Source organism: Littorina saxatilis, linkage group LG2 (assembly GCF_037325665.1).
Source record: "Littorina saxatilis isolate snail1 linkage group LG2, US_GU_Lsax_2.0, whole genome shotgun sequence".
Lineage (NCBI taxonomy): Eukaryota > Metazoa > Mollusca > Gastropoda > Littorinimorpha > Littorinidae > Littorina > Littorina saxatilis.
Window position 1 is genome coordinate 81937022 of NC_090246.1, and position 25015 is coordinate 81962036.

At 41.1% G+C, this 25015-nt stretch overlaps 1 protein-coding gene and 2 non-coding genes across 3 annotated transcripts in view; all 3 read left to right on the plus strand.

The window, feature by feature from the left end:
• The first annotated feature begins 6622 nt into the window (after positions 1 to 6622).
• Trnaa-ugc (transfer RNA alanine (anticodon UGC)) lies at positions 6623 to 6694 on the plus strand. The gene has a single exon. It is a non-coding gene; the product is annotated as a tRNA-Ala (tRNA).
• Positions 6695 to 8626: 1932 nt separating this feature from the next.
• On the plus strand, positions 8627 to 8698 carry Trnaa-cgc (transfer RNA alanine (anticodon CGC)). Its single transcript has one exon. It is a non-coding gene; the product is annotated as a tRNA-Ala (tRNA).
• Positions 8699 to 23133: 14435 nt separating this feature from the next.
• The window catches only part of LOC138959891 (ras association domain-containing protein 4-like), a 59024-nt gene continuing 57142 nt past the window's right edge, over positions 23134 to 25015 (plus strand). The window contains exon 1 of the mRNA XM_070331562.1: positions 23134 to 23648. Coding sequence (XP_070187663.1) covers positions 23603 to 23648 — 46 coding nt within the window. The 5' untranslated portion in view covers positions 23134 to 23602. The remainder of the gene's footprint in view (positions 23649 to 25015) is intronic.

Consider the following 25015-nt stretch of genomic DNA (forward strand, 5'->3'; position numbering starts at 1 on the left):
TCTAGATCTGTCTGTCTGCATGTTACATGTAGCCTACTTACAAGGACACGACTGCCAACTAGTCTCGGCGCGCTCAAAATAATAATGACCGAGACTGTCAGTACTTCCTTCGCGTGACGTCTAACCCTCTTACGTCATAATGTGACGTCAATGTAATGTGACGTCTTCAAATGTTAGAGTTTCTACCACAGACATACACACGCACAGACGCACGCACGCACGCACGCACAGACAGACAAAGTTACGATCGCATAGGCTACACTTACGTGAGCCAAAAATAAGAAAAAAGTCGACCTACCAACCCTATTTTTTTGGTCATGTTACCCTAAACCAACATATAGTTTTGTTTGACCTAAAGAGAAGATTTTAGCTTGTCCAGCATTTCTTTTTGTAGCTTCCTCCCTTCCTAAACAGTTTTTTTCTTGCAATATTTTGCTGCATGTTGAATAAATCTATACCTCTTTTTTCACGTTTGATGTGACTTTTTAATGCTTTTACACAACATTCGTAAAAACCCTCTCTGGGCAGGTTTCACGGTAATCAGACTCTTTGATGTGTGTAAACTTTGCCTTCAAATTACTTGCTTACTGTGTTGATTTTCATCATTTTTTCTGCTTGGCATGAGTAAGTATGGTATTTGCAATACAAAAAAATAAATAAAAGCTAAAATGTTTGTGTTTGAGCAATTATTTGAGCGCGTTTTTCGAAGCGAACGTGTGAATCCTGACAGACACCATTTCCTTCTGTCACATGACCCCATCTCAAAGTGTGATTCAAGCAGACACGAAATATCACACAAAACATATGATAATGGGGTTATTAATTCAATTAATACACAAGGTTAGTCTCTGACTAGATAAAATAGGGAAAAAATATCAAATGGGAGCATAAAACCGTTTCTGGAAAAATTTTCAATCGCCACCGAAAGTGTCTGTCAGTAAAAAAAAACACGTGCTTTGTTTGCAAAGCAAAGCCTAATTTTACACATCGCGTGCTTTTGTCTGTTATTCTTGCTTGTGAACATCATTTTATTGATGTTCTTCACTGGAAAGCAGGTGTATCATCAACAGTATCACAAAATCGCAAAGAATGAACATTTTTGTTGTGATCCGACCGGTGTCTGTAGACGGAATCACACGTTCGGCAAACTTCGTTTTTAACGGAAATAACCGAGCCTTTCATCGGAAACGACGTTTCAACCGCTTCATATCGTCTGCAGGAAGAAAAAGAGGAATGCGATACCCAGTAAGTAAAACATTTAATCGTTTTTAGTGCCTTTTGATCAAGTTTTGTTGCGTCTGTCAGCAACGTTCGGCAACCCAACGTTCGGCACAGCGACGCGCGCATACGGATTTGCAGCATTTGCATTCGGAAAGTGAGGGATTTGTGAGTTCGTTTGCATAATTTCAATCGCTAGTAGGTTTTCCCTTCGTCTCCCATTGTTGTGTTTGCATGTTATTGGCATTTCATTGTGTAAATTGAAAGTTTGTGAGTAACAGTAGTACAATCTGTCGAACGTTGGCGACGCTGACAGACGCAAATATCGAACGTTGCCTTCAATGACAGAAGGGCTTGGCGATCATACTTTCGATTCGTAGGAACACAATATGGAGACAGCAATGTGCGCTCGTTACCACAACGGTCATGAACCGGTGTAACACGAAATTTTTACTCCACGAAAAATTGACTCCGGAGTAAACTTCCAGTAAAAATCTTGTACGAAAAAAGAACTCCACAAGGAACTAAATTTTTACTCCCCAAATATTTACTCCCAGTAAACATCTCGTACGAGAAACTTAGGGTCTACTCCTTCGTTTTTAATTCGCGCAATATCCCATTTACGTGCAATCCCGTTTTGCCGCCGTCCCATTTTGGCGACATTTCACAAGCCAAGCGTCATCTTACTATCGCATCCCATTTTGGCGCAATCCCGTTTCGCCGCTATCCCATTTTTTTATTTTTTATTTTTTATTTTTACATTTAGTCAAGTTTTGACTAAAATAATGTTTTAACGTAGAGGGGGAATCGAGACGAGGGTCGTGGTGTATGTGTGTGTGTCTGTCTGTGCGTGTGTATGTGTGTGTGTGTAGAGCGATTCAGACCAAACTACTGGACCGATCTTTATGACATTTGACATGAGAGTTCCTGGGAATGATATCCCCGGATATTTTTTTTTATTTTTTTCGATAAATACCTTTGATGACGTCATATCCGGCTTTTTGTAAAAGTTGAGGCGGCAGTGTCACACCCTCATTTTTCAATCAAATTGATTGAAATTTTGGCCAAGCAATCTCTGACGAAGGTCGGACTTCGGTATTGCATTTCAATTTGGTGGCTTAAAAATTAATTGATAACTTTGGTCATTGAAAACCTGAAAATTGTAAAAAAAAAAATTTGTTTTTAAAACGATACAAATTTACATTCATCTTATTCTTCATCATTTTCTGATTCCAAAAACATATAAATATGTTATATTCGGATTAAAAACAAGCTCTGAAAATTAAAAATATAAAAATTATTATTAAAACAAAATTTCCGAAATCGATTTAAAAACAATTTCATCTTATTCCTTGTGGGTTCCTGATTCCAAAAACATATAGATGTGATATGTTTGGATTAAAAACACGCTCAGAAAGTTAAAAAGAATAGAGATAGAAAAGCGTGCTATCGATCCTTCTCAGCGCAACTACTACCCCGCTCTTCTTGTCAATGTCACTGCCTTTGCATCGAGCGGTGAACTGACGATGCTACGAGTATACGCTGTTGCTGTAAAAATGCAGTGAGTTCAGTTTCATTCTGTTAGTTCGACAGCTTGACTAAATGTTGTACATGAACAAAGTATGCAAACCAGATGATCCAGCGACGTCCTTCCCAATTTATGTCCAATGGACGTCTACCCACAACACGCCACTGGATGCCGCGTGGTCAGCCAACCATGTGGTGCCAGTCGTGAAAACCAGGTTCTTTGTCCCACAAAGAGACATTCAAGTTGGGGACTTTGTGACCGCTGACTTTGTCAGCATGGATGGAAAGGTGGAGAGATACAGGGCGGTGATCATCCCCAAGTCAACCCATTTCCCCGATGGGCCAGATCGAGAGGAGATCTGTGTGAAGTGTTTGCGCGCAAAAGACAATGAGAGATACTATGTCTTTCCTAATGTTAATGACATTTCATGCTTGCCAATGGCTCAGATAAAAAAAATCCCACCAACCAACCATGAACAACAGGGGGGATTACTTTTTTTGACATGTGATCAAGTCTCATTTGAGCGTTCACAGTGTTACCTGAGAATAGCACACCCCCTTGAATTGGGAACAAAGAAAAAGCGTTGTATATATGCATTTTTGAATGCTTTTCTAAAGTCATAAGTTCATTATTTGTGATTTTTTTTTTTTATGGATTGTTTTGCTGAATACATGCAGTTAAGAAATTGACCCCGTTTTCAAATTTAGGGGGTAGGGTTGCCCTATAGCCCACGTATGTCTGTGTGACTGTGTCAAATATCAATCTACTCTGCGTACAAAATGTATATATGTTTGTTTTTCGATTTTAGAATGATTTCTTAAGCTGGCTATAACTTCTGAGGTCTACAGGAAACGATAAAGATAAAAAATGTACAAAATATAAGTAGCGTCCTTTATCTTACCATTGTTCTGATCAATGCTGTCCCTTTATTTGCAAGTTAACCATTTTTCTTAATGTGTTCAAGGAGTATGTTAAAAATTATTATCAATGGTTGCTTTAAACTGCACCTTTGGGCAGTTATTATGCACTAAAGTTGTAAAAGCATGTTTTGGGGGTTTTAGGATATAGCGTCTTGGAACGCCAATCATCTTGGAAATACGAATGTTCATATAATTTTTTTTACTGTTTTGGATAGATAAAAAGTTGAACTCTTGGTGCAAACTGTTTTTTGGTCCCTGTTTGACTATTTATTATTTTGGAATATTGTGTGTGAGGGGGAAACTGCAATCCTCAATATCATGAAACGTGCCTCTGGCTCTTTATGTATGTGTGTGGGTGTTTATTGGCGTGTGTGTGTGTGTGTGTGTGTGTGTACGCATGCATGTGCGTGTGTTGTGTGGTGTTCGTTGTGTGAGTGTGCAAATGTGTTTGTGAATGTGTGTGCATTAATGGCCACAATCAGGTTAAAAGTTTGATTACTTTCCAAGACTGCAGCCACACATTGTCGCAGTCAGAGACCGTATATATCTTTTCGTTTCTCCTTTCTATATTTTTCTCCACTACACCACCTCCCGCAAAGGTTTTAAAGTTAAAAGTATGTGAACTTTTTTTGTGCCTTTCGCTGTGCTGAAAAAAGACGCTTGTGATGGGTAAACATGTTATTACCTCCCTTTACTGGCCCAGCCATAAGATTACAAAAACGATTTTCTTCTTTGTACATTTAGTCAAGTTTTGACTAAATGTTTTAACATAGAGGAGGAATCGAGACGAGGGTCGTGGTGTATGTCTGTGTCTGTGTCTGTGTCTGTGCGTGTGTGTGTGTAGAGCGATTCAGAGTAAACTACTGGACCGATCTTTATGAAATTTTACATGAGAGTTCCTGGGTATGATATCCCCAGACGTTTTTTTCATTTTTTCCGTAAATGTCTTTTATGACGTCATATCCGGCTTTTTGTAAAAGTTGAAGCGGCACTGTCACACCCTCAATTTTCAATCAAATTGATTGAAATTTTGGCCAAGCAATCTTCGACGAAGGCCGGACTTCGGTATTGCATTTCAGCATGGGGGCTTACAAATTAATTAATGACTTTGGTCAAATCTTAAAATTGTAATTGAAATTATTTTTTTATAAAACGATCCAAAATTACTATTATTCAATTCTTCATCATGTTCTGATTCCAAAAACATATAAATATGTTATATTCGGATTAAAAACAAGCTCTGAAAATTAAAAATATAAAAATTATGATTAAAATCAAATTTCCGAAATCGTTTTAAAAATTATTTCATCTTATTCCTTGTCGGTTCCTGATTCCAAAAACATATAGATATGATATGTTTGGATTAAAAACACGCTCAGAAAGTTAAAACGAAGAGAGGTACAGTAAAGCGTGCTATGAAGCACAGCGCAACCGCTACCCCGCCAAACAGGCTCGTCACTTTCACTGCCTTTTGCACAAGCGGCGGACTACGTTCAGTTTCATTCTGTGAGTTCCACAGCTTGACTAAATGTAGTAATTTCGCCTTACGCGACTTGTTTCTTGCTGAGATGGATTTATTTTCAAATTTTGTTGTTAAATCCAACATTTCTTTTTTCGTTCTCAATTTCTTCTTGTCGTTTCCGTTGTTTTCATACTCGTCTTGAGCTTTGGCATAACGACTTGTTTCTTTGGAAATTGAACTTGATGCACGTGTAGTGACATCATCAGCATTATTGTAGTGGATGATTTGGTGAACAAGTATGTAAGAAGTAATAATAAACAAACAAAGCGTCACTTGTTTTCGGGAATTTCTCGAAGATTGTAGTTAATTGATCAGTGCATGATTATTTGTTTGCGTATTGGGCAATACACTGAGGATGATAATAGCTCAGTTGGTAGCGCGCTGGATTTGTATTCAGTTGGCCGCTGTCAGCGTGAGTTCGATCCCAGGTTCGGCGGAAATTTATTTCACAGAGTCAACTTTGTGTGCAGACTCTCTTCGGTGTCCGAACCTCCCCCCGTGTACACTACATTGGGTGTGCACGTTAAAGATCCCACGATTGACAAAAGGGTCTTTCCTGGCAAAATTGCTTAGGCACAGTTAATAATTGTCTACCTATTGTCCTATACCCGTGTGACTTGGAATAATAGGCCGTGAAAGGTAAATATGCGCCGAAATGCATGGCTGCAATCTACTGGCCGTATAAAATTTCATCTCACACCGCATCACTGCAATCTACTGGCCGTATAAAATTTCATCTCACACCGCATCACTGCAGAGCGCCTAGAACTGTACCCACGGAATATGCGCGATATAAGACTCATTGATTGATTGATTGATAATCAGATCTATATATTTATTTAAATTTTTTTTTAATTCTAGGGCGTTCTTGTTACTGCATCGTTTTGTATCTGATGGTCGTCGGCCTCCAATCCACGATGTCAATCGACAAGTTTCAAATGGAAGCCTGTCAATGTTATTGTCATTCTGACATTCAATCTGACCGGGGGGACGGTCTCTTTCCTGCTTTCGTGCGCTTGCAAACCGAGACCGAATTGGTGCTGTTCTGTGCACACACTACTTTAAGTTCACATACCTGCAAGCGTCAAGTCCCAAGAGGGGTGATTCCGCGTTCCTATCTTATTACTCTTCTCCTGCTTTTTTCCTTCACATATAAGTATTTTTCCTTCTTTTCTTGTCTCTGGACAGCAAACTTACAATAATTTTATTTCCTGTGTTATTCCAGGATTGATAACCGGCAATCTGACCAATCAAAGAATCTGTTACATTCTTAACCCGTCTTGATTGAATTATACACACATTAATTTTGTTATTGTTTCCGCTGCTTTGTGTTGTACGGGTTTTGACCATGAGTCACTACAGTATTTTGTTGGCGAATTTGTTCGTTTTATTCCTCCAGTCAACTATTGTCACAAGACTATTATTACCACAGCTGGGGATGTAGCTCAGTGGTAGAGCGTTCGCTTTGCATGTGAAAGGCCCCGGGTTCAATCCCCGGCATCTCCATGTTTTTATGGTTTGTTTTCTCTTTGTTTTTCCCCCCTTGGATGGTTTAGATCTGCTGTGTTTCTTTTAATCGATTGCTTCTGTATTTGTGAGAGATGTTGTGGTTGTATCTCCATTTTTACATTAACATAGAGGGGGAATCGAGAGGGTTGTGGTGTATATGTGTGTGTGTGTCTGTCTGTCTGTCTGTCTGTCTGTCTGTCTGTGTGTGTATGTGTAGAGCGATTCAGAATAAACTACTGGACCGATCTTTATGAAATTTGACAGGAGAGTTCCTGGGTATGATATCCCCAGACGTTTTTTTCATTTTTTGGATAAATGTCTTTGATGACGTCATATCCGGCGTTTTGTAAAAGTTGAGGCAGCACTGTCACACTCTCATTTTTCAATAAAATTGATTGAAATTTGGGCCAAGCAATTAATCAATGACTTTGGTCATTAAAAATTTGAAAATTGTAATTGAATTATTTTTTTTAAACGATCCAAAATTACGTTCATCTTATTCTTTATCATTTTCTGATTCCAGAAACATATAAATATGTTATATTTGGATTTAAAACAAGCTCTGAAAATTAAAAATATAAAAATTATGATCAAAATTAAATTTCCGAAATCGATTTAAAAACAATTTCATATTATTCCTTGTCGGTTCCTGATTCCAAAAACATATAGATATGATATGTTTGGATTAAAAACACGCTCAGAAAGTTAAAAAAAAGCGTGCTATTGAGGTCTAACGAATGACGTATCACAACGTGCGCGGTCGTCCTTGGCGGTCAAGAAAGCCGCGGGCGCCGCCGCGATCATTGCGCAGACGACACTTTTAGACCGCCAATATTTTTTGTGCGCATCATGTGCTCCACATAAATCGGCCGGAAACGAAGCAATTGGGAAACCTGGATCCCGCTCAGCGCGACCATTACCGCACTATTCTGGCTTGTCGATTTTACTGCCTTTGCCACGATCGGTGGACTGACGAAACTATGAGTATGCAGTCTTGGTGAAAAAATGCAGTGCGTTCAGTTTTATTCTGTGAGTTCGACAGCTTGACTAAATGTAGTAATTTCGCCTTACGCGACTTGTTTTTCTTGCTGAGATGGATTTATTTTCAAATTTTGTTGTTGAATCGAAAATTTATTTTTTCTTTCACAATTTCAGATGACAATCGATAAGTTTCAAATGGAAGCCTGTCAAGGTTATTGTCATTCAATCTGACGACGGTCTCTTTCCTGCTTTTCGGCGTTTTGTATGTGTCGTTATAACTTCTAGGTTAATATTATGTTGTTTATGTATGTCTGTTTTGTCCTAATGTTGTGAAAATAGGTACGCCTTATAGTTGTCACTTACTTCAGAAAGATGTCTTTATAATGAATTGTCAGAATGTATACCAAATGAGTGTGGTCAATTATGTATCTATATATCCGTAGATGCCTTTCATTTGTTTCATGGATTATTATTCTATAGACTTGTTTGAGTGGTAAATGTTGAAGGATGAAAGAAAAGATATTGTGAGTGGACGGATGCATGTTATTCATTAAAAGCCCCACAATGATGTGCTTGGCAAAAAAACAAAACAAAACAAAAAAAGTTCACATACCTGCAAGGGTCAAGTCCAAAGAGGTGATTCCGCGTTCCTATCTTATCACTCTGCTCCTGCTTTTTTCCTTCACATATCAGCATTTTTCCTTCCCTTTTTTGTCTCTGGAAGCAAACTAACAATCATTTTATTTCCTGTGTTATTCGAGGATTGATAACCGGTAATCTGACCAATCAAAGAATCTGTTACATTCTTAACCCGTCTTGATTGAATTACACATTTGTTTTTGTTTCCGCTGCTTTTCGGGTTTTGACCATGAGTCACTATTTGTTGGCGAATTTCTTCGTTTTGTTCCGCCAGTCAAATATGGTCACAAGCGATTCGTTACGACATCTGGGGATGTAGCTCAGTGGTAGAGCGTTTGCTTCGCATGTGAAAGGCCCCGGGTTCAATCCCCGGCATCTCCATTTTTTTCTTGCAGAGATGGATTTATTTTCAAATTTTGTTGTTAAATCCAACATTTCTTTTTTCGTTCTCAATTTCTTCTTGTCGTTTCCGTTGTTTTCCGATTCGTCCTGAGCTTTGGCATAACGACTTGTTTCTTTGGAAATTGAACTTGATGCACGTGTAGTGACATCATCAGCATTATCGTAGTGGATGATTTGGTGAACAAGTATGTAAGAAGTAATAATAAACAAACAAAGCGTCACTTGTTTTCGGGAATTTCTCGAAGATTGTAGTTAATCGATCAGTGCATGATTATTTTTTTGCGTATTGCGCAATACACTGAGGATGATAATCAGATCTATATATTTATTTGTAATTTTTTTTATTCTAGGGCGTTCTTGTTACTGCATCGTTTTGTATCTGATGGTCGTCGGCCTCCAATCCACGATGTCAATCGACAAGTTTCAAATGGAAGCCTGTCAATGTTATTGTCATTCAATCTGACCGGACGGTATCTTTCCTGCTTTCATGCGTTTGCAAACAGACCGAGTTGGTTCTATTCTGTGCACACACTACTTTAAGTTCACATACCTGCAAGGGTCAAGTCCCAAGAGGGGTGATTCCGCGTTCCTGTCTTATTACTCTTCTCCTGCTTTTTTCCTTCACATATAAGTATTTTTCCTTCTTTTTACATTTAGTCAAGTTTTGACTAAATGTTTTAACATAGAGGGGGAATCGAGACGAGGGTCGTGGTGTATGTGTGTGTGTGTGTGTATGTGTGTGTGTGTGTGTGTGTCTGTCTGTCTGTCTGTCTGTCTGTGCGTGTGTGTGTGTGTAGAGCGATTCAGACCAAACTACTGGACTGATCTTTATGAAATTTGACATGAGAGTTCCTGGGAAAGATATCCCCGGATTTGTTTTTCATTTTTTCGATAAATACTTTAGATGACCTCATATCCGGCTTTTTGTAAAAGTTGAGGCGGCACTGTCATACCTTCATTTTTTTAATCAAATTGATTGACATTTTTGTAAAGCAATCTTCGACGAAGGCCGGAATTCGGTATTGCATTTCAGCTTGGTGGCTTAAAAATTAATTAATGACTTTGGTGATTAAAAATCTGAAAATTGTAATAAAATGTTTTTATATAAAACGATCCAAATTTACGTTCATCTTATTCTACATAATTTCCTGATTCCAAAAACATATAAATATGTTATATTTGGATTAAAAACAAGCTCTCAAAATTAAAAATATAAAAATTATGATCAAAATTAAATTTCCCAAATCGATTTAAGGGGTTACTTGTGTGTTCAAATCGCGTGAAAGAAACATTGCACATTTTGTGCACAGGTTCCTTTAAGCAATATGGACACATCTGTGCAAAGAAAAAAGGGGGTCGACGTATTAACTTTTTTTTTAGAATTTTTTTACTGGGGGTTGTCAAGTACGATTTTGCGAAAAACACTGCGATTTTTAACATGATCCCAACTGACATATTTAGCTCTACAAATAATAAATGAGACATTAGTTTGTGTATATAAATGAATGGAGAGTATAACTTTATCATAAAACGGTACTTATCAACGTGCATTTTCAGAAAATGATCGAGGTTTATCGAGGGCGTACACATAAAATTATCACTCCTTTAGTAGTAAAAACGTATTTAAAAAAAATTCGCGTGAAAGAAACATTACACATTTTGTGCACAGGTTCCTCTAAGCAACATGGACACATCTGTGCAAAGAAAAAAGGGGGTCGACGTATTCATTTTTTTTTTAGAATTTTTTTACCGGGGGTTGTCAAGTACGATTTTGCGAAAAACACTGCGATTCTTAAGGGGTTACTTGTGTGTTCAAATCGCGTGAAAGAAACATTACACATTTTGTGCACAGGTTCCTCTAAGCAATATGGACACATCTGTGCAAAGAAAAAAAGAGGTTGACGTATTAACTTTTTTTTTAGAATTTTTTTACTGGGGGTTGTCAAGTACGATTTTGCGAAAAACACTGCGATTTTTAACATGATCCCAACTGACATATTTAGCTCTACAAATAATAAATGAGACATTAGTTTGTGTATATAAATGAATGGAGAGTATAACTTTATCATAAAACGGTACTTATCAACGTGCATTTTCAGAAAATGATCGAGGTTTATCGAGGGCGTACACATAAAATTATCACTCCTTTAGTAGTAAAAACGTATTTAAAAAAAATTCGCGTGAAAGAAACATTACACATTTTGTGCACAGGTTCCTCTAAGCAATATGGACACATCTGTGCAAAGAAAAAAGGTGGTCGACGTATTAATTTTTTTGTAGAATTTTTTTACCGGGGGTTGTCAAGTACGATTCTGCGAAAAACACTGCGATTCTTAAGGGGTTACTTGTGTGTTCAAATCGCGTGAAAGAAACATTACACATTTTGTGCACAGGTTCCTCTAAGCAATATGGACACATCTGTGCAAAGAAAAAAAGAGGTTGACGTATGAACTTTTTTTTTAGAATTTTTTTACTGGGGGTTGTCAAGTACGATTTTGCGAAAAACACTGCGATTCTTAACATGATCCCAACTGACATATTTAGCTCTACAAATGATAAATGAAACATTAGTTTGTGTATATAAATGAATGGAGAGTATAACTTTATCATAAAACGGTACTTATCAACGTGCATTTTCAGAAAATGATCGAGGTTTCTCGAGGGTGTACACATTAAATTATAACTCCTTTAGTAGTAAAAACGTATTTAAAAAAAATTCGCTCGACAGAAACATAACTAAAACGCTGAAATCCACCTAACAATGAAAAATAGAAAAGAAAACACTTTTCTATAACGCAAGTCATGATTTACAGCTCAAAGCGATTTACAATTCCAACAAGAAAATTGGTTGATTAAAGTGTTATTTAGTATAAATATAATTTAAACTCTCTTTTTACTGTGCCTGTGGCTGGTGGGTACCACCAGTCACAACCCCTCGGTCTGCATGCTTTTATGGTGCATTTGTGTCTTAAATTGTGAGCTGATGTCAGGCATGTTTGACTGACCAGCAGTGGGCCGCTCACTTGGCTTTTTACCTGCGCCCGCGTCGCAGCAGCGCTCTTCACAAGCTCTTAGAATGGAATCCAGCGGAGATCCTTTTCGGTTCGACAAATGGTCTGCGCAGCTCCCCAGCACGGTGGCGGAGGAACTTTCTAAAGAGGGCTTTGACAGCAAACTAGCCCTCCTTCACGCCACCAAGGAGGACATTAATTCGCTCAAACTCAAACGCGGCCACCTTGTCGCTAAAATCAACATGGCCGAAGCAATGTTTTCATAAAAGCAGCGGTATTGTACGGGCACATGTTGAATTTGGGTTACATGTGTTGCAGAGTATTTGAAAATCCGTAGGCATAAAAACATGCAAAGCAGAGTGATAGGTCCCTGTTGTGAATATAGTCAAGTGGATAAATTGATTACTTATGTTTCACACAAGTTTTGCTGTTACAGCAGTCACTCTCATGAACGGCCGTTTGCGCAGCGTTCCATTGTTGTGGCAGCAGCCCTTGGTTGGTACGGGAACGGGACAAAGAACGGTTGTGTGGACTTTTGACACCGACAAACTGAAGAATGAACAGATCTATGAGGTAACCGTCTCAATGGTCCAGGCTCAGGAAACAAATAGTATATATGGCCTGGGGCGATTGTAGCTTCCCTTCTTCGTGTCCAGCTCTCTCTCTCTCTCTCTCTCTCTCTCTCTCTCTCTCTCTCTTTGCGAATATGATTTTGAAGCGCATTACATAAAGTCGGTATCTGATATCTAAAGTCCTGATATTTTGGATGCGGAGGAATTTTTCCTGGTGATGATCTGAGGTAACGGAATTGTTCATGCATTCTGAGGGAATTTGACAGGTATCGGGGTGTGTGTGTGTGGGGGGGGGCTTTTGGTGTGGGGTAAATGATTAAAACGCTTGCACCCTAACTATGAAAGCAGCCACACGCATACTCACAGAGGCACGCATGTTTGTGTGACGGTTTGCACGAATGACCATTGAAAATTAGTTTTAATAAAAACAAGCGACATTTCCTTTGAGCACACAGGTGCTCAGCCAATGTGTATTGAAACTTTTTCAATTATCCCAAAATGTCATAACGTTTGGCAATATAATTATTTAACAACAACAAAAAGACTACCGGATTCCGTACATAAAAAAGTCAGGGGCTGTAACAACAATTCGCGGCATTCTAATGGATGGCTGGCTTTGGATCTAGGTCACTTTAGTGGGAATATCGGTCAACTTCGAAACCTGAGGACCAGCCACTTCCGGTTCCCCTTTCAGAGTAATGAGATTGCTGGGGCCGTAGAATTTTTCATCCAGTTTTGTCCTTTTTTTTCTCCAAAATTGATATTAGTCGGAAGAAACAAGCACACGTGTGACACGTGTGGTGGGGGTATTTCCCGGCGAGTTTTCAGTGTTGTTGTTATTGCGAAGCGAAGCGGCTTCCCAGGGCGGAAGGCAGTCAGTTTGTGCATCAAACAGTGTTGTTGTGATGGATGGATGAGTGAGTGATGAGGGTGAATGAGTTAGTTAAACTGTGACTGAATATCTATTGATTGATTGATATTAAAGTGAACATTAGGGGGGGGGGGGGGGGTCGAAATGCACCATTGTGCACTCGCCTTGATGTAAGGAACACTACTGCAGTCTCCAACAGCTTCAAAGTGGGTTAGACAGGCTCTTGATAAAGACTGAGGCAAAATGTGCCAAATCACACATTGTCTTGAAAGAAGGAAAAATCTTCATTTGTCACCTTTCTGCACTTTTTTGACTTTGAGTGCATAGCCACAATGGTCACAGACAAGATGCATCAACCAGATTTGAAAAAGACCCCAAACTGAACTTGTTATGACTATTTGTAACCCCTCTCACCTTTTTGACTTGGCCGTACCCAAGCAAAAAGGCAAAAAAAATCATAACTAATTCCATGTTGACTTTTTGGTGGGGTGGACCTATTGTTCCAGACTCGCCTTGATTAGAGCAACACTAGTGCAGTGTCCAACAGCTTTAAAAATTTGTTTTGACCTCTTGACAATGTACATGTCAACAATCCCTGACTATCCCTGACTGTTGTATAGTAAGAAAAAAATCTTCATTTTTCCCCTTTCTCCACCTTTTTGAGTGTCAGTGCATAGCCACAATGGTCACAGAAAAGATGCAGCAAACAGATTTGAAAAAGACCCAAAAGTGAACTTGTTATGACTATTTCTAACCTTTCCTACCTTGTTCACTTGGCCGTACCCAAGCCAAAAGTCTAAAAAAAATCATAACTAATTCCATGTTCACTTTTTGGTGGGGTGGACCTATTGTTCCAGACTCGCCTTGATTAGAGCAACACTAGTGCAGTGTTCAACAGCTTTTAAAATTTGTTTTGACCTCTTGACAATGTACATGTAAACATGTAACCCTAATCCCTGACTGTTGTGCAGTGAGAAAAAATCTTCATTTCTCCCTTTTCTCCACTTATTTGTGTGTCAGTGCATAGCCACAATGGTCACAGAAAAGATGCATCAAACAGATTTGAAAAAGACCCAAAACTGAATTTGTTATGAATATTTCTAATCTTTTTTGGACTTAGAAAAAAACAACACCCAAAATCTTCCTTTTTCCCTTCTTCAAAATTTGTCCCAAAAAAACCAACACCCAAAATCTTCATTTTCCCCCTTCTTCACTTTTTTGACTGTCAGTGCATAGCCAGAATGGTCACAGAAAAGATGCAGCAAACAGATTTGAAAAAGACCCCAAACTGAACTTGTTATGACTATTCACCTTTTTGACTTGGCCGTACCCAAGCAAAAAGGCAAAAAAAAATCATAACTAATTCCATGTTGACTTTTTGGTGGGGTGAACCTATTGTTCCAGACTCGCCTTGATTAGAGCAACACTAGTGCAGTGTCCAACAGCTTTTAAAATTTGTTTTGACCTCTTGACAATGTACATGTCAACAATCCCTGACTATCCCTGACTTGTGTAGTAAGAAAAAATCTTCATTTTTCCCCTTTCTCCACTTTCTCTTTCATGAGGAAGGGATAATCACACATAGTACGCCAGTGAGGTTAGAATGGTGAGGTGGGGTCTGAGGCTGGTAAGGGATTTGGGGGTAGGACCGACGAGAGGGCACGGATTCGGCGGTTCGCCGTGTTGAGTCAACTTCATATAGATCTGTGTGCGATCAACAGCCCCAGCCGATCTGGATCTGTTCAAGTCAAAAGTAAAGTCAAGGATACGAAGAAGTTTACCGAAAAACATCGATCCCAAGGACTCATGTTGTAACTTTTCAAAGCAGTTACATTCAATCAAAGCTCTATCCACATTAAACCGAACGGGAATCGTCGAAGATCCACGCAACTTCACTGCAATGTCGAAAACGAACTCATAATGTCACCGCAGATCTATAGTTGGTTTTGGTTTTGTGTCGCAGCAAAGAAACGAAGCAAATCTCCGGCTTTTAGACTATTTCACACTAAAAAAAACGTTCATTTAGCGGGTTATTAAAATATATTGCTTTGAGGTTGCAAGGCAATGGCATCGCTGAGATGTACTCCTTCGAACACACGACACAGGTTAGAAATTGACTTCATTTGGGCGCTTTTTACGGCCAAAACAGAGTGAGCTTTTTGACGGGTTTATGGAAAAATCACTTCGGGGGCAGGTCTAAAATCCTGTGTACAGTGCCAAATCATACATCATTCAAAAGAGCAAAGTATGTTCTTTATTCTAACATATGGGCTAGGGTAAGTCATAGATATAAATAGACAGTGTCTGTCTATTATATCTGTAGGCAAGTGTATTCCATTCCTTCGATAGTCTCGTCATCTACACTTGCGTGAACAATGCAATTTTGAGTCTGTTTTGCATAAAAGACCTGCGAGATTTGTAGAAGTCAAAACAACAACTTACAGTCCAGCCTCTCAACTTTCGTTCCATGCAATTTGTTTGTCTGTGCGTATAGACTGAGGGGTGCCCCGAAATGATTTGTAATCACAACATTCACAGACTTCAAATACGCCATTGAAAACTCGTCCACGTGCGTTTTAGATATACTTGGGACTAAAACTGTCGTACCTACCAAAGGCCGCTTCGCGTAAGAAAATGACTACCAGAGTCGCAAGGCTCGGGATTTTTTTTACAAGAAATTTATATTTCGTTGTTCTAGTCCGAATGAATATGAAGATATGGCGAGTTGAAAACGCCGATTCTTTCGCCAGAAACACGTCTGTTTCCACACCGGAAAGAAGGAATGGACTGAGCTACTAGAAGCACGGCGCCGTGCGTACAATCGATCGAATGATGTTATTCACACAATACCACTTGGCGATCTCTAAAAAATCATTTAAAAACGAACTAGTTGACATGTAATGAAACTATTTACTGAAATCAAGAAGTATCTTAGTTCTAGCCGTGCATATGACACACCCTTTCGCGAAAGCACACTGAACCGTGCGTATACGCATTCGCACCCGCAAACCACCAACCCAGGCGGTTTATCCAGATCCAGATCCAGATCCAGATCCAAGGGAAGTAACTCAGTGAGTATAAACATGAGCAAGAACCGCAACCCGAACACACTCGTAACACCTTAAAAACAATTTCATGTTATTCCTTGTCGGTTCCTGATTCCAAAAACATATAGATATGATATGTTTGGATTAAAAACACGCTCAGAAAGTTAAAACGAAGAGAGGTACAGAAAAGCGTGCTATGCAGCACAGCGAAACCACCACCGCGCTGAACAGGCTCGTCAGTTTCACTCCGTTTTGCACAAGCGGCGGACTACGGTCATTGTGAAAAAATGCAGTGCGTTCAGTTTCATTCTGTGAGTTCCACAGCTTGACTAAATGTAGTAATTTCGCCTTACGCGACTTGTTTATTTGCTACGTGGTTTTTTTTCTTTTCTCTTCTAAACAATAGTTCAGCCTGTCTCCAAAATTAAAGGCACAGTGCAGCTCACAGCCTTCGTTTTGCGTTTTTGTTGCAGCTGAGTGCATTTACAGTTCAAAAATCCTCCTATGGTAGTAAAACAAACCCAAAACTACCCAACGACGACATCTGTGAAGCTCGACAGTTTCTTGTTCACGCGAGTGCATAAATTAACCTAGTTATTACGTGGTGTTTGGTCGGAGTTCGATTCAATTGAGTGATTCCGGCCTCCAATTTGTTTTACACAAACTCATGATGACGTCTGACATAGTTTGCTTAGTGACGTGTCTTTTTGTGCATGATGTGGTGATCTACCTGATCTAAATTTAGATCCAAAAATAGGTCAAGACCAGCCGGGTCCGAGTACGAAATTAATTCGTACAAAAATCGCAGTTCTTGACTCTTTGGGTGCAAGTCAATGAAACTTGGTAGTTCTTCTAACGGATAGCTGCCTGAGATATGACTAAAAGCCCCAGGGGCTCCGTGCACCTGGATTTGACAAGTTCAGTACCTTTAAGGTATAGGCCAGGAGACAGTCACTCTGCTTAATACATGCAAGGATATTGCAATGACGGTTTTTTTCTCCTGATTTCTTGGTGATAGTTCAGCCTGTTTGGAATGTTGGTTTTTTTCCAGGTCAGGCAACATGTATCATACCCCCCCCCCCCCCCCCGAAGTCGGCGTATGGCTGCTTAAATGGCGGGGTAATAAATGGGCATACATGTAAAAACATCACTCTTGCAAAAGACAATAGTGTATTTGGGAGTTTCAGCCCATTGACAAAGAAGAAGAAGTATTGGAGGTATTTGCTGAAGAACAAATGTTAAAAGGCAAAGTAACATTCATATGATTGTTCAGTGCTTGCAGTGTCTATGGATTCTGCATCCGCCAGCAATGGTGCCAGCGCACAGACACACACAACCTTGAAAATGCACACACGCATATTCACAACTACACTCGTGCGTGCACACACACTTACACACACACACACACACACACACACACACACACACACACACACACTTTTAAGCCCTCGTCAGTCATGTTTTACTTCCTCGACCTGGTAGGATATATACACTCAGGGCCGGAATTAAAGTTGTATTTCAACTGGGAGTGGGGTTTCAAAAACTGTCTCCTGTCACTCAGGTGTGAAAGGCAATCTGCCTGTGAGGAGACAGGTAATCTGCTATTCTATCCCCGTGCATTTACAGGTAGACTAGAAGACTGAACCAACAGGTGCATGCATACCTGCGTGCGGCTAGGGAGATAGAGAGAAAGACATGAGGCGTGGAGTTGCGTGGAGGTTCTTTTACGTCCTTTTTTGTCCCCTTTCTCTTCTCGCGTCTCGTTCGCAACATCCGTCTTTTTCACAGGCAAATGTTATTGCGCAAGTTTCATTGAGAGTGGTTTAAGTGCTCACGAGAAGAAAAAACACCTCTCTCCCTAGAACTACAGTGGAACCTCCCTTTTAGCCCCCCCCCCCCCCCCTCCAATTTAAGACTCCCTCCCTGTTTAGACCCTCCTTTCTCGTGTAATCTGTTCATAGCCTCTGGAAGTCCACATTGGTGATTCTGCATCGTGCCCCTGTGGCACATCTCCAATGACAGTGGAACACTTCCAGCAGGACTGTCCAACACACCAAAACTTGCGAGCAGAGACCTGGCCTGCTGACACACCGATGAGGGACAAACTCTATGGACCCATGGAGAGCCTACGGCGTGAACAGCCTTCATCAGGGCCTCCGGAGTTGCTGTCTGAGCGAACGACGAAGGAGAAGAAGACTCCCTCCAATTTTAAGACCTGAGTTTAGAAGGTCAGTCGTAAAATGGGGGTTCCACTGTACTCATGAGAGAGCGAAGGAGTACTTGGTGTCTTTCTGTTGTCTAGTACATAGACCATTAGGCTATTTGGTCTATGTCTAGTATCAGTGCTGAGCCCCCTCCTTGAGTGTCACTATCTATAAGGCGATGCCATAAAGAACTTGGGCAAATGCAAGTAATGCGTACATGTCACGGTCATTTGTCTAAGTGGACATTTTGCATTATTGCTGGAAGAGAGGGGGGGGGGGGGGGGGGGGCTTGTGGCATGATTTTTTTTTTACCTCCGTTTTTACAGCTGTTAAACACATCTCTCTCTCTCTCTCTCTCTCTCTCTCTCTCTCTCTCTCTCTCTGCACCAGTGTCCATGTGTGTGGGTGCGCCTGCTTGTGAGTTCCAGTGCTGCTTGCGTGTGCGTGTGCGTGCGTGCGTGCGTGTGTGTGTGTGTGTCGGATCCATGTGTGTCTGTGTACTTTTTATACACTTGTGTCTTTTGTTTACAAATTCTTTCGAGCGCCTGTGTCATTTTTTCTCCCAAAAACCCTTGATCTAGATTGCGAGTGCGAAATTGCAGAAAGTACTATTCTCTACCTCAGTGTATCTTCGTCCATCTTCTCAATATCTGCGCTGCTTGGGTGGTTACGTTCGTTTCATTTACCGTTGGCACATCATGTCTTGAATCTAGTGGCAATGATCGGGCGGAACAGGCAGTTTTGCTACATGTCAGTAGAGGTCTTTATTCAAATGGTTGGGAGATTTTTGAATAGAAACTAATAGGTACGTAAGCCTATAGTGTGGCTTATTTATTACGTGTAGCCGTAAACAGTGGACCGACCCCCCCCCCCCCTCCCCCTTTTTGTTTGTTTGTAAGACCTTCAACAATCTGAGAAAATCCTGATCAGGTCTAAAAAAGGAAGTTGTCTGATAGTTGATGCAAGTGAATTATTGACAGATAATCTGAGAAAGCAAAGTATTAAAAGGATGGGGGGGGGGGGGGGGGGGTTTACGTAGAAAGAGGCTGTTGGAAGCTAGTAAAAACAAGTGTTTATATGTATTCACACTTTTGCGAACAAAGTCAGCAAAAGTGTTTGGCAATGATGGTTGGGCCATGCTTTAGTGTTTAATGCAATGCAGAAAAAAAACTATTTAAAAACCTTCTCGGTTCTCAGAGTTCATAAGATTTAACTGTGTTGCCGTTCAGGGAGTCGTATGTGGTTTGTGTGTGTGTGTGTGTTTGTGTGTGTGTGTGTGTGTATGTGCGCGAGTGTGTTTGGTGTTTTTTGTGTGCGTGCACGCGTGTGTGTGTGTTTGTGTGTGTGTGCGTGCGCGCGCGCGTATGTGTGTTTGTATCTTTTGGTCTGTCTTTCTTTGTGTGAGGCGTGCGTGCGTCTGTCTGACCAGCGAGTCTCAAACGATTTGTGTGTGTGTGTGTGTGTGTGTGTGTGTGTGTGTTTGTGTGTGTGTGTGTGTGCCTGGTGCGTGTATGTGTGTGTGTGTTTGTGTGTGTGTGTGTGTGTGTGTGTTTGTGTGTGTTTGTGTGTGCGTGTGTGTTTGTTTGTGTGTTTGTGTGTGTGTGTGGTTTTTTTTCAGACACCTGTGAATGTGTCGTTTATTCCGGCCCAGGAGCAGAACTGCAAAGTGTCTACAAATAGATAGATCGCTCAGGCCCCATGACATCTCTCCCCCCAGCTATAATGCAAAATGTCTGGTTAGACAAATGACATGCATTCATTTGCATTTGGCCGCGTCCTTTGTGGCACATCCTTATGCAGAGAGCTATAGTAAAGTTTCATGAAGTATGTATAGCTGCAGTGTACGACCGTGACCGTGTACCAGCGAGTGTCGTAATTCGGTGCTGCAAGGCCAAGGCTGTATTGAGTGTGCAACTTGTGTCACGTGCAAGACAGACAAACAGACAGACAGACAGACATACAGACAGACAGACTGACACACACACTCACACACACACACACACATAAACACACACATAAACACAGAGCAGAACGGTCAAATTTTAGAAAGTGCACCTCATGTGCCAAGACAGACAGACACACAGACAGACCGGCAGACAGACAGACACACACACACAGACAGACCGGCAGACAGACAAACAGACGACTGAAAGGCCAAGCCTTCTCATAGTCAGTTTAGAGAGTGTACATTGTGTGGACACGCGCAGGCACTGAAAAGTAAGTCGGACAGACTTACATACCTTGTCACAGACTGAGCTTCAAGGCATGTTGCAAGGTTAAGTACTCTCCCCTGACACACCTCCTTTATCGGGTCCGCTATTGCACATATCATGGTCAACATTTTACCGCCCTGTTGTTGGGACTTGAAGGTATTAGATGATGATCTGATACATTAGGAAGCTCCCAATCTTGTACATTAATGTTGGGAGTCTTACGGTTTAAAAGTATCATCTTTCTTGTGTAGGTGGCGCTTCTTGACAGCTTTTTTTTTCCAACACCCAAGAGAGGCAGCGCCCTGAAGCGCATTCGCTCACTTTGATTTAATTAATGACCATACTTGTGGTGAGTTTTCGAGCAAATCATGCTGTGAGCGTCTAGATAAAGGTCCAGTGGATTCCCCAGATTATTCAGATTTGTCAAATTCGCCAGAAACTCCCCCCAAAACGATAAGATCAACAGTATCTCTTTAACTTCGTCACTGACACACCCATCAATCTATGAATTGATTCAGAAAATGATATTCTGCATAGAAAGCAGCCAGGCTGTTATTTTGTATGTGTGTGTTTCAATGGAAGAATGCTGTTATTTTGTATGTGTGTGTTTCAATGGAAGAATGCTGTTATTCCATAGAAAACCTTGGCAGATATGGGTGTGCTGGCAGACGGTGCTGTGTCGCTTAACAAACGGGGAAAAAGATTAGCTCTAAATCACCGTAGTATCGTGACAGTGACATTCACACACACACACACACACACACACACACACACACCACACACACAGTCGCGCGCACATCAGCAAAACCTTGAACATTAGTGCTTTATTAAGCGGCGACCACTGTACTGATTTCAGATCGGCCCCTCACTTTTTTGCATCCATGACCTCACGCTGTCAATCCACACAGCGACTGTGACTGTGACATTCCAACGGCTTCGGTTCCCCACTATCCTACGATTACACGCTTGGTTGACCGGGGTTCAACTGTCACCCCCAAACACCAGCGGGCCGTAACCAGCACTTATCTCGTCTGCTAGTTTTACCTGGTGTGATGTCCTGGGTAAACCTTAACACCTGTCTGTTCCAGGTATTTGGGGCTGGTGTGTGTCAATTGAAAAGCTGCGTGAAACCTGTTGGAAATAAATTCAGTTGCAACATTTAAATCCGGCTTCTAAAATTGCTGACGCATCTAGGCTATTCCCTCCCATAACTAATAATCTTAAAACCAGGAATAAAACGACAAGAAAAAAAAGGGAGAGAAAGAAGAAAGAAAAGCCAACGCCGCAATAATCAAAACCGTAGAAAACCATCCAGAAGTATACAAAGAGAGAAATTAATAACAACGTCACCGAAATCAAAACCGCAGGAAACCACCCAGTACTAAACAATTAAAGAAAGTAACAACCACGCCGCCATAATCAAAACTGTAGGAAACCATCCAATAATAAACAATTAAAAAAAAGTAATATCCACAACGCCATACTCAAAACTGTAGGAAACCATCCAAAAATATACAAAGAAAGTAACACCCACGCCACAGAAATGAAAACCGTATAAAAGCATCAAGAAATAACTGCCACATCCCCAGGAAAACAATCAGCTTTCTTATCCCGTCAGCTGGAGTGCTCTCAGTCTGGCCAGGATGATGGTGAAGATCGTTGTGTTGCCACGGGCAACGATCAAGCAAACAGCGTGGCCCACAGCGAGAGACGCTGTTTGCCTTATCGAAACGGGTTCGGCCATCTGACCGGATACAATCATAAACCGACAGATATGACTGCCGGTTTTGGCCGTTTTCTGTGAAGGGTTTGTGTTGAAGTGTGATTTTTTTTAATGAGAGCAGAATCGTGTTATCTGGCTGGCGGCACCAACAGTTGTTACAGTGTTTTGTTCTTAGAACAGACAAGCAAGAGAGAGAGGGAGAAAGAGCATGTGAAAAGTGTACGGCATCTATCCCCACGCGTCTCATTGCGCGAGCGGTCGAACGTACAGCACAGGCAATCGACATTCCACTCCAAATTGCGTGATTATCTAACTTATTACCCGCTCCATCAAAAGTCGGGACAGCAGAACCACGGGCATTGGCTGATATATCACATGTGTAGTGTGGCGGCTATATAATAGTCAGTCACTGGAATTGCAAAACGTTGAAGGAAAAAAAGAAGAAAAATTCACAAGCATTTTTCGCTGATTATTTGGCTAGATGTGTGGCTAGAACTGCTGGAAGTGCAAAGCCAGACAGAAAAAGAAAAACATACCACAGTACTGTCATGTCACAGTGCGTGTTTGGCCATGGGCATGGGGACCGCCTATGAAAGCCTCTATGTAATCAAAACGTTCGCATCCTGCCGCAACCCCTGCCACCGCTTCATTCGCAAGGGGCTGGGTTCCCATTGTTTTGTTACGATCTAACAGCCCTGCCGAACCGCTGCCCGTAAACTTTTGTAGCTGTCACGCACCAACATAGCACAGGGGCCTGCCAGCAAGGTGAACCACTTTTCGTTGACAACGCTCCACGCCGCGCGATTTGCCGCAGCGGGACTACCAAACTGTCGTCTGCGTCGTCGCTTATTGGCGAATGAATGAAGCGTAGCCTTTTACCTTGAATGGTGTCCGCTCCTCAGCGAGTGTGTATTATTTATCCGCAATAGTGTACAGACACACAGGAAATGTGTCGCCGGGAAGAGAAATCGTCCAAATATTTTCTGTTCAGGCGAATGCGGGGAGTGTTTATGCAGCGAAACAAAAGCGGATATATACAACAAGAACCAGTGCTGCTTTGGTTTTGATAAGTGAAATCTGTGGGGTCAAAGAGGACGGGCAGGCGGGTCCTTTCTGTGTGTGTTTGCTTCGGTAACTGTGGCATCGATTTTCAGCACGTGTTCCTCTGACGAACATCCTTCAACGCCTGTTGAGTGGAGTTTGGAGAACATTAACTGGGAATAGCACCCGCAAACCGGCAACATGAGCAGGAACATGTGTGCCCGCTGTGCCAAACCCGTTTATTTTGGTGAGTTTGGCATTCTCAATCTTCCCCTCTTTTTCCCCATAAGTTTCTCTTTAGTCCTATTTTTCCCCTCAAGTCTTCCCTCTTTTTCCCCCTAATTTTCTCGCTTGCTTGCGTTGCGTGCACGGGATTTGACGACCTTAGCAGCACGACGAACAATTGTTGGACACCAACGCCTCTCCTTCACTTGATGATGACATTTTTTTGCAGAATATGACCACATTAGCAACACGACGGACAATTCCCATGTGCCAGTCTCTCTTTTCTCTCCTAAAAGACTTTCGCCTTGGTAGTGCAATTTTTGCCTTCCCAGCTGCTACCTCAGGGACGTTTTACTGGTCAGAATGCTATTGTGCAGAATCTCTTAATGTTCGGTTTTGATGACTGATAAAGTAACTGGGGTTTTCCCGTAATGCTTATTAGCCGTATGATTCGCATTCTTTGCGTAATTGCCATAAATAACAATGTACTCATCGTGTTATCGTAACTATGATATTTGCATCAGCATGCCGTGTTCATATTCATTCAGTTTTGCAGACACAGCGAGTCGTAGTTGGGAAATCGTACATATCTGATGACAGGAAGCCCACCCGATATTTGATAGAAGGAGGAACTGTGAACAGACAGCGACTCTAATCTGTACTATATATAGTCAGGCTTAAAATGTCAAACACCAACGCACCACTCCTCACAATATAATTTTATTATCGCCACTACCATTTATGTTCCATATCACTGCTCGCTGTGAGTGCAAACTCTCCGGTCTGTTTGATCAGTTATACTGGGTTTTGCTTTTCTCTATCGATTTCGTGTATTAATGAACTTTGCGTTACCTTGGTCCCTCCGTAACCCGGACCCTGTTGATCGCGATCGTGGGCTCCATGGGAATGTTTGCTTCTAGGATCGATCGATTTCACAAACTTTTACCGGACACGATTTTGTGTTTGCTGTAGTCTTTGCGTCCTCCGCAAAAATTCAGTTTATTTGCGAACTTTTTATTTCCCAACAACATCAGGACATGCCTGTTAGCAGCAGCTGCGTTTATTGGGAATGAATACTATGAATAAAATGGATGGTAATAATCAGCGTTCGTGTTAGATGAACTAGGCAAGAGAAAAATAAACTTTAATTATGGACCAGTCTCCAGTATGGCTGTGGTGGTCCAGGAATAATCATGCAGGGAGTTTGGTTAAAACACTGAAACGGAGAAAGCAGAAAGTGATGGGCGTATCAGTCGTGTTCGAAGAAGCAGGCGGTGAGAAATATTTGACACTAAACTGAGATGACGCAAATACAACAGGACAGGCTGAATGGCAGGTATGTGAGGAAGAGAGGGCGATAAAGAACACAGAACGAAAACGCACCAAGAA